Source organism: Arachis ipaensis, chromosome B10 (assembly GCF_059453495.1).
Source record: "Arachis ipaensis isolate K30076 ecotype BB chromosome B10, ASM5945349v1, whole genome shotgun sequence".
Classification (NCBI taxonomy): domain Eukaryota; kingdom Viridiplantae; phylum Streptophyta; class Magnoliopsida; order Fabales; family Fabaceae; genus Arachis; species Arachis ipaensis.
Window position 1 is genome coordinate 149897739 of NC_142435.1, and position 10581 is coordinate 149908319.

Here is a 10581-nt window from a genome sequence, read left to right on the forward strand (position 1 = left end):
TTCTAGAGAGATTGTTAGTAATTATATTTATAGATTTTTTATTCTTGTAATTGAAGATGAATTTAAGAATTTCTGAGTTTTGTTAATGAAAGAAGAAGAATTTTAGTTCTGAGTTTTGTTAATGATTACGAGTTTTGACGATGATGTTGATGATTTTCTTATTTTTCTGAGTTCTGAGTTCTGCATCTCGGTTCTTGTTTTTCTAGGTTCTTGACGATGATGATGATGATGATTTTTTTATGTTTCTTCTTATAATTCTATTATCCATTGTTGTTGTTGTTCTTCTGCTTCTAGTTACTTTTGTTGTTGTTGTTGTTGTTCTGATTCTATTATTCGTTGTTGTTGTTGTTGTTGTTGTTGTTGTTGTTTCATTGGTATTGCTTCTGCTTCTGCTTCAACTTTTGGTTCAGCTTCAGCTTCTCTGTTGATTTTGGGAAAGAAGGGGAGGATATTTTCGTCCGAAAGACGATTTTAAAATTAAGTTAAATTTTAGGGACGGTTTTGTAAGAAAAAAAAGTTGAGGAAAAAAAATTTTTCAATCCCTTACCTTAGGGACGAAAATCGTACTTAACCCTTAAAAAATCCTTTAATCCATTAATATCAAATAAAATCACTATCTAATTTTTTTTTTATTTTATAAAAATAAACCTAATATATAGTCCTTCAATATAGGAGCTCAAGTTTAACATTTTAAAGAGTTTGAAGTAACAATTTTTTTTTTTGAAATAGGTGTAAACTAAAATTTGTATAGCCAACTAAATTAAAATAAATGATATTATATGCATATAAAAAATTATTTACCAATTAATTATAGATATACAAATTAAATAATATTTTTTTTTATAAATATATATCCCGTTAGTTGAACGTTGAACGTTGAACGTTGAAACATTCACTTAGCTTGTTGGTGCTGTAACTGTTGGGTGAAATTGACATGCATATGTATATGTTGATTAATTATTGAACACTTTGTCAAAGATTAATTAAATTATTGGACGGTGTCCTAATAATTAATTAAAAGAGTTGAATATAAACATAATTGAGCTTTCATTGTAGCCTTTCGTCAATTTCGGAGGGTAACATTTAACAACAGAAAAGTCATCTTTCTAGATTTTAGACTAAGCTCATGGACTTTGTTTGGATAAAAAAAAAGGTAAAAATAATATAAAAGATGTAAATATAATACCCACACTTAATTGATTCTAAAATCACTCACTTTCTTAAGTAACATTATCATATTTTCAATCTCTCAAACTCACTAAATAACACTCATATGAAATAATAGAATAAAGAAGGACTTCACATAATTATATCTTTTTCATTTCATAGAACACACAAAATACATAAGACATATGTGCCTTTATATAGGCAAAGTTTCGTACTAAAAGTTTATGATTCTACTCCGAGACGGATCCAGGAATGTTATTATGGGGCCAATAACACATATAATATTAAAAATTATGTAAAAAATTATATAATATAAGATGTATTATAAAAATACACCGATAGAAATTATATTTTAAAGTGCAAAAAATATGTGTATTTTTTACTAACGAAGTGGTCGATTTTTCGTATCATAAAATTTATCGATAATAGAATTTATGTCAAATTTTTCAGCAATTTTCTTTTTAATATAATTAAAAGATAATTAGCAAGAAATTCATTTTCATTTTGTTTTTGAGTTATTTTTCACAATATTTATAGTGGAAAAATATCTCTTAGTTGTAGCAATTGAAACAGAGAGAATTAATACCAAATAAATAAAAAAAAAGACGGTCATAAGAAGAAAAAAATTCACATTATGAGATTTGAAAATTTTTATTTAATTAAAAAATATTAGTAATAATATCTTTTTCAGATTTTTTTAATATTGTTACTTATTTTTTAAATATTAAAAATCATTAATATTTAAATTAGACTGGACTTTTATTTATACTAGACTAAATACTAAATAACTTATTTTTAAAATTAAATTATACATAATAACTTATTACTATTAATTATTTTAAAAAAAATTGGGGTCGAGGTCTCCACTCGCTCCCTTATGTCCGTTCCTGATTCTACTAACTTCTTAATACACATACTTATCCAATTTTGCTTCTTACTTTGACTATTCAAATAAGTAACTTCTTGTAATTTCTAGCACATCTTAAAAATTCTTTATTAAGCTTAGTCATCAATCTTGAAGCTTCCAATACACTTCATGATTCTTCTAGTATGAAAGTGACGAGTGTAACTTCCATTCAATTCCAATTCAATTTGATTTTGAACTTCTTCGATATTTTAGTATATTTTAATTGTATTACTCTCTTGAATATTCTTGATTTAATTTTCTAATAAAAGATGATCTCATTATTTTTACTATCGTCTCTTTTCTCTTATAAAACAACAAGACTTTTAATAAAAAGCAAACAAAAATTGGAGACAAAAATAAAACGCACACCAAATATATGTTAAATTATTTAATTTTTAAAGTTATTTTTAGATGTTTAAAATGTATTTTGGGATGCTCTCTTTATGACAATCACGAAGGAATATTATAATAGAGGCCTGCATTATTGTTTTTATGTAGATGAGATGTGTAATAATAGGTGTGATGTATAGTCTAGTTAAAATACCTTGATACTTTGTTTTTAAAGTTTTCATTTGTATTTTCATAGATTGTTGTTATCTTAAAAGCCAAATGACATATCACATGTCAATTTTTGACACATTAATAAATCATGGTAATAAAATTATAAAAGAACGAGAAAAAAAAAGATAAAGATAAAATTATTGTTGTTGTTCTTGTTTTATGAGAGAACAATGATATCTATTTATACTAATTATTAAATTGATTTTAAATTTTAAAATAAGTTAAAACAATTAAAATTTTTAGACGATTTTATTAGAGAAAGATAAATATAACTAACTTACAAAAAAATGTCTTATGGATAATTTAATACAAGGAGATCACTTCCATAAAGATATTAAAAATATCTTTTTTTTAAGACATTTACATGTGACATGATATTATTAGACATCTTTATTAAATCGGTTAATAATTTATTTTTTAATAAATCAGAACAAAATCGGTTTATTATAACAATAATAATAAACCCAATTATCCACATTATAATTATTAGACCCGATTTGATCCGATCGATTTACACAATTTAAACCGAATCATGTTTAAATTTTTTGATAAAAAGACAAATATATCCCCGATTTTTGTTTAAACAAAAAAACAAAAAAAATCAGGATCCAATGGGTTTTATAAATTGGTCGATTCGACTGGATCTGATAACAATTGAGTTTTTTGTTATTATTATAAAAAATCAGTTTTATTCTAATTTGTTAAGAAATTAAAAAATAATCGATTCATTAATACGTCTAATAATAATGCGACACATAAATGTCTTTACAAAAAGACGTTTTACGTGTCTTTAGGAGAGCATCCTCCTTGATACAATGCGTCAACATTAATTTAATGGAATCAAAACAGAAATTAATTTAATTTTGCTAGCAACTAAAGTAACTCATTTTTCAAAATCCAAAAAATAACTCATGTATGTATACATCTTAAAGTACATACATGTATATGAAAAATGAAAGTAAAATCAACTATAATCATATAATGTAATAAGCGTACAACATTATTATCACATAAGTAGACGCAATACTCGCCAATGAGTAATAGCTCAAATAACATAGTCTCCTCATACTCAATTAAGAGATTGCAGATTCGAATTTCATATCTTTGGTATAAAAAAAAAATAGACGCAATCCTTATTCCATAAATAGTAAATTGCTCACAATATATGATATGTGACGAAGATAAAAGAAAAGTGCACAAGAGCTAAGAAGCAAGAAGGTGGAGCAAATTAAATTAAAACCAAAAAAGAAAAAAAAATATTCAAAATATTTATTTGTAAAATTCTATGACTGCAAACGTAGTTAAGGAAGTAGTGCAAGCAACTTGGAATCTAGAAAATCCAGAGTTGATGCATAGCCTCTCAAATTCTTTCTGGGTTCGTTCCTTTCCGCCATTAATTATAAACATGAGGTAGTCCACATCACAAATATGTTTTGATGAATTGCTTGAATTCGGGATTTCTGGCATTATGAAGTCCAAAACAATCACCTTTCCATGTTGTGGCAACGCTTCGTGGCAGTTTCTTAGGAATTTGACGCATTCTTCATCTGACCAATTATGACATACATGCTGGAAACCCAAATATAAAACAAAATCTATATCACATCATCTATATATTATGTTGTATAAAAAAAATTTGATGAATTCAGGGAATTAGTGGTGTTTTTCTTAAATGTGGATTGTTGGGGTGTTATACTTAAATGTGGGATCGTTTAACTAGAGAAGCAGAAATCGGACCGTCCGATTTGTTAGAGGTACATAAATCGGACCGTCCGATTTCTAGAGGTACAAAAATCGGACCGACTGATTTCTGAGAGATACACAAATTGGACCCAGGAATTTCTGAGAGGTACACAAATCGATCCCAGGGATTTGTGTTAAAAAAAATTAAAAAATTTTAAGTACAGAAATCGGACCCAGGAATTTGTGTACTTCTACAATTTTGAAAAACACCAAAAATTACAATATTAAAGTATATCACCACTTTTATTTCCATAACAAAAAAAAAAAATTAGCCTGAATTCAGGTAGGGACCAAACCTTTAGCATAATGGCATCACCCTTTGGAACACTTTCGAACATGTCTCCTCCAACGTGCTCAATCCCTTTATGCAAAAATTAGTGTGTTAATACTTAGTAGATATTAGATTGAATTAGGTCCTTTAGTTGATTATTAAAATTTAAAAGCTATAAATAAAATAATTAAGCCTGACAGAAACTATGTGTATATACCTAGATATGATGGTGCGTTTTTCACAACATGAGGCATATCAAAATTAATTCCTTTAATGGAAGGAAACGCAGAAATGATCAAGTTTAAGGTTTGTCCTATTCCACCTCCTACATCAACCAATGTTGTCACTCCCTCAAAACCTTTGTATAGGCTTATGATCCTTTTCATTCCCAGTGGGCCAGATTGGGCCATTGTTTGGTCAAAAACATGGCTAATTTCTTTGTTTGTCTTCAAATATTCGAACATTGGCATTCCATAAACCCTTTCAAAATGATTGTTATTTGGGTCCAAAATTGCATCTTTTGCGTCCTTCCTGCAAGAAGAAAAGTTAAGACTTGAAATAATGTGCAGCTGAGGCCCTAGCTTAAGTATGCCCCTTAATAAGTTAATATGCTGCACCTGGGTTCGAACTTTGGCGAATGTGCCGAATATTAATATGAATTCTTTAGGTAGCGTTTCGTGGAGAGAAAAGACTGAGACTGAGAGACAGAGACTAAAAAACAGAGATTAAAATAAATCTCAGTATTGTGTTTGGTGAAAAATGGGAGACAGGAATTGAAACAAGAATGAAACTCTAATTTAATTTGCACAAAGGATAAAATTGAAATTAATTAATTAAAATGAAAGTATTTTAGGTATAAAATGTTATTAAAGTTTCAATCTCCATCTCTAAAAATTTTAGTCCCTTGTGTCCCTATTTTTTGGAGGTACTGAAATACTGAAGTTTTAGGAACAGAGACAGAAATTTTAGTATTAGTCTCTGAACTAACAAACATGATACTGAGTTTCAGTCTCTGTCTCAATACCTCAAAACAAACGCTAGTTTAGTGTTGTATGAATGAGTGTGTAATGTGGGTGTGTTGTGGTAACCTAGGATTAATGGTTTTTCCAATCTATATAAACAAAAAGCAAGTGTGGAGGGTTTAAATAAAAAAAAAAACTAAGAGAAAACATATTTTTACCAAAAATACTATTTGTACACTAAAATCGGTTACTAATATTTTTGTGTATATAGTATATACTGGCGGTTGGTTTTGATAGTTGATTTTGGTGTACATGTAGCGTAGACGTATTTTCACAGTTACCAAATTTGGCATATGATATGATGTGTTTAGATAAATGAGATTACCAAAGGTCATCATATACTCGATGGAAGAGAACAGAGAGAGGAGTCAAGGAGCCGCCATATTCATGTTCATGACGAGAGGATCTGAAGTAGGCACCAACATTTGAGAGAGCATAAACTCTTTCTTTGGTGCCATCTTGGTTAATGCGAATAGAGCATTCTAGAAGCGAGTGGCTTGCCAGTGAAGGCAGCATGCGCTCCAGCCTCTTTGCCACCATATCAGTGTCTTCTTTTTTAATCGGAAGCTTTGAAGCAATTTCCGAGGCAGACATGATCCCTTTTGATGGTATGATCTCAAACAGATTCAGATCAATGGCTGCATTTATGATTGCAGGAGTGATCCGACCAGGCACGGACCTACATGGAACCATGGGGGGGCACTTGCCCCCACTCTCATTTAATTTTTTTAAACAAAAAAAAATATATACATATATAATATGCCCCCATTTTAAATTTTAAATGATCCCATTACAAATAAATTAAACTAATTATTTAAAACCTTGAATCCATTTTATCTTGCTATCATTTTGATTATGAGTTAACCTAATTAAATTTAGTCTTCTCTCATTCTCAAATCCTAGTCGTCACTCATTTATTCTCTTAAACTCTCTTCTTAGTTTCATATTTTCAACATTTTTTTTCTATTCCTTGTTTAGTGGTCATCTTGTCTTCATCAACAGGTAAATTTTAAATTCTCTATTTTGTTTTATACAGCTCTCTATGATTTTATGTTTTTTTTCAATTTTATTGTTTCTCTTTTCATATTTTCGATTGCAAATTTTAATTCAAACAATTATAGTTTAGGTATTAATCTATTTTTATATTCTCTTCATGAATTTATATATTTTATTTTATTTTTGATTTAGTGATCCTTATTATTTATTTGTTTATCTTTCATTCTATTCTATTATATATAATTATGTTGCATATAAATTTCTAAAGTGAATCGATCAATTTACTAATTTAGAATATATATTTTTTATTTTTAGAAATAATAATGGAAAAATATTTTAAAAGAAAGCTACCACTAGAATCTGAAGTCACTTCATTAGTCTCTTCTAATAAAAAAAAGTTTTTAAAATTCAATGTAAAAAGTTTCATAGTTGATCCTGAACAACGACCCAAAATTTTAAATTATGATATAAATGACAGAGATGAAATTAGACAAATTTATTTGTGAAAAGATCATTGTCAACCAAGAGAATATAATTTTCTACAAACATATTTTGGGACTTTTTTTGGTAAATTTAATGCTGATTGGTTTGATGAATTTAGCAATTAATTGGAATATAGTATTTCATAAGATGCTGTTTTTTATCTCTATTATTATCTTATGAAATCTGATAGTGCGAGTAGTAATGCTTTTATAAAAGAGCTCTTTTTAAATTTAAATTAATATATCTTTTGATAATAATGTGAATTATTTTTGCCCCCTTACCATAAATTTTCTGGGTCCGTCACTGGATCCGACTAAAACAAAGTACCAATGCTGAAACGAAAGCATTGTTTTCTTCCTCTTTGGAGCTCAAACTCATTGTTTAATTTCTTTTCTCACTTGTCTTGTGAATATAATAATGTGTGTTGTCCTTGCATTAATTTGGTCTCATATTTATATTGATCTATTGTCATAGCATTCTGATGACTCAGTGCTAGAGGGCCAGTAATTTTTGTAATTTGTAACCATCAAATAGCTATTAATGATGATTTTAATGGTATGAGATTGGTGTGAGATTTCATCCAATGGCTCACTTTTCTTTGCTGGTTACTTGCTGATTAGAATTTGAAAAAGTTGTTGACCCCTAGACTTTTCCATTGGTAAGTATTAGGTAATAAAGTTGCACTGTTTCTATATGTTTTTGAAGCAAATTTGATGCGTCTTTCTGGAAAAGTCATCATATGCAGCCATATTGTACCCTGCTTTTATATTCATTTTACATTCCTTGTTAGCTTCTGGCGGCTTACACTAACTAGTCAAAGAAATTGACCGCGCATGCATGCATTTGATTAAACTTTAATTCTGCAATTTCGAAACTAATTAAGGCTGCTGCTTGAACTTGAAAAAAGACAATAATAATCATGTCTTCATGTGGTGTTACAACTTAGAATGCAACTTATAACATAGTTACAATTACGACCTATGCTTGGGTAACTAAATTAATCACTTGCCTTCTTCGATTCATTCCCACTTTCACCGGAATACTGTAAGTGTTTATGCTACCGAAACACTGCTTCGTTTCAATCACTAATTTTTAGGTCACCTCCGAAAACCGTGATCATAGACCCTCTTAGGTGATTCTTTTTTGAAAAACCGTGACCATAGACTCTTTTTTGTCACTGTAAAAAACTGTGACCATAGACCCCTTTAGATCATCCTTCAAAACCGTGACCATAGACCTTTTTAAGCCACTCTTTTTTAAAAAATCATGACTATAGTTTTTTTTTTGTCACCCTAAAAAACCGTGATCATACAGAGAAAATCGTGACCATGGAACAAAAATGTTATAGTGCCTTATCCTTGTAATCAAAGTCAAACCCTGAAGTTTGACAACTTACCTTGTTGGAATATACTTACTTTTCCTTCATTATTTTATTAAACTTTACATTATATTATGAAAATTATAAGAAACTTTATATATATTAAATTTTTTACCTCTTTTATTATCTAAATTTTATGGATTCATCATTAAGGATTGAGAGACAAACAAAAAAAATAAATTTTAAAAATTAACATGCAAAATTGCAAATGAATAATTTATATATCATACTTTTATAAAATGTTAACACATAAAGTAACTAAACTACTGTATAAAAACGCAACTAAGTAAATAAAGTACGATAAAAGAAAAATATTTTTTGCTCTCTTATAACCTCACATCATCAATAATTTAATAAGATGCGAAAATTTTAGCTATGCAATTTTTTTCAATAATATATATAACTCAATGTTCATCCTATATTGAGGAGAAATTTGATATAAATACTTCATGTGAACTAAAACGTAACCACAAAATCAACTATTGCCTAATTGTGTGTGTATATATATATTAATTCATATTTTTCTAATTAAATGATCACCAACTAAAATAATCAAACCTGCTATAACAAAATAATTAAACCTGCAATTAATAAACAATCAAACTTGTTTATAATAAGACAAAAGATTTCATATACATATTTTTATACATAATGGTTAATTGATAATCGATTTTTGATATATACATGATATAACACTTTATAATTTTATAATTAATATCAACTCTAAAATATTATCAACTTCTATCCTTAATATATAAAAGTAAATGGATAAGTTTATTCACATTACTTTTAAAATATCTTTTTTTTCCTATTAATGTCATGTCAGCAACATCGCTTATTTAACAAAATTTTAGAATCAACCACTCAATTTTTGCCAAATCAACTATTATTTTAAAATCAGAAAAAAAATATACAAAAAACAATACAATAATTACTAATGACAATAATTAGAAATTAATAATGTCTAGCCAAATTTGTAACTTACAAAGACATTAAATCCATATCCCTATATTTATTATATCTTACCTGTTATAAACAATACAATCAATTTATAACCCCAATAATTAATTTATTAATTTTTATAAATAACTCATTCAATGTAATAAACATTCATATAACAAATGTCATAATAATATTATTAATCATAATAAATTTTATGTTACAAATATTTAAATTCCATACTATTTGAACTACTTATATAAGTCTCTTATCACTATTCCTTCAAATAATATCAAATTTAGCACAAAAAAATTATTTTCAAACTACACATCTTAAACTTAATCAATGGAGGTAACTATGTTGAATGTGAAAAGTGTAAGAAGAAAGCATATGAAAAATGAGATAACTACATTTGTGGCACATGTAATCAAACACCACAATATCCAATAATAAGATAACTCTATATACTTTTCATAATCTCATCTATCAAATTATTAATTACTAACCCAATACTTATTTTAGACATTATTTTATTTCTAATCTAAATTATTCATTGATTATAGGAACCAACTTCGCCAACACTAATATTATCAGACGAAGATCACATATCCATCAAAAGATTAAGGAGAAAGAAAACCATACAAATTCAAAACACATCTTTGAAAAAAAAAACATATTTGCAAAGATAGAACAAACAACACAATAAAAAGTGCATATAACTCAACAATTCATAAAAAACATGTCTTCACAAATACCTACGATAGAAAGAAAAAAGTAACAACTCTAACAACAACCAATAAAAAAAAAGGACGAACGCCACATAAGACTAAGTTTATCAACTAAAACAAATGCAAAAATCAAACTACCAAATAAAAATGTCATTTTGTACATATAATTTTAATATCCAAATTTATTGTATTACAAATTATTTTAAATAAAATACCTTTTAAATTTAACTTTAGTTTATATATTTAATTTAATTCTACAAAATATAACAATTTTTAATATTTATTACCTACTATCATTAATTTACCGTTAGCACAAATGCGCGGATTTCTTTCTAGTTAATGTTAATATGAGATGTATTATTTTATTTGGGCCACTTTTTTTTTTC

At 27.5% G+C, this 10581-nt stretch overlaps 1 protein-coding gene across 2 annotated transcripts; it reads right to left on the reverse strand.

The window, feature by feature from the left end:
* Positions 1-3657: 3657 nt before the first annotated feature.
* LOC107621172 (isoliquiritigenin 2'-O-methyltransferase-like) lies at positions 3658-7550 on the reverse strand. 2 transcript variants are annotated; one of them, XM_088487088.1, is made up of 5 exons: positions 7432-7550; positions 5997-6350; positions 4867-5180; positions 4675-4739; positions 3658-4204 (listed from the first exon to the last, which is right to left on the reverse strand). In XM_088487088.1, the coding sequence occupies exons 2-5, from the start codon at positions 6263-6265 to the stop codon at positions 3905-3907; spliced, it is 948 nt and encodes a 315-aa protein (XP_088343214.1). In that variant the 5' UTR covers positions 6266-6350; positions 7432-7550; the 3' UTR covers positions 3658-3904. The 2 variants fall into 2 exon arrangements, with proteins under 2 accessions (XP_088343214.1, XP_020969526.2); XM_021113867.2 differs by lacking the exon at positions 7432-7550 and having other exon boundaries at positions 5997-6401.
* Between the last annotated feature and the right edge of the window lie 3031 nt (positions 7551-10581).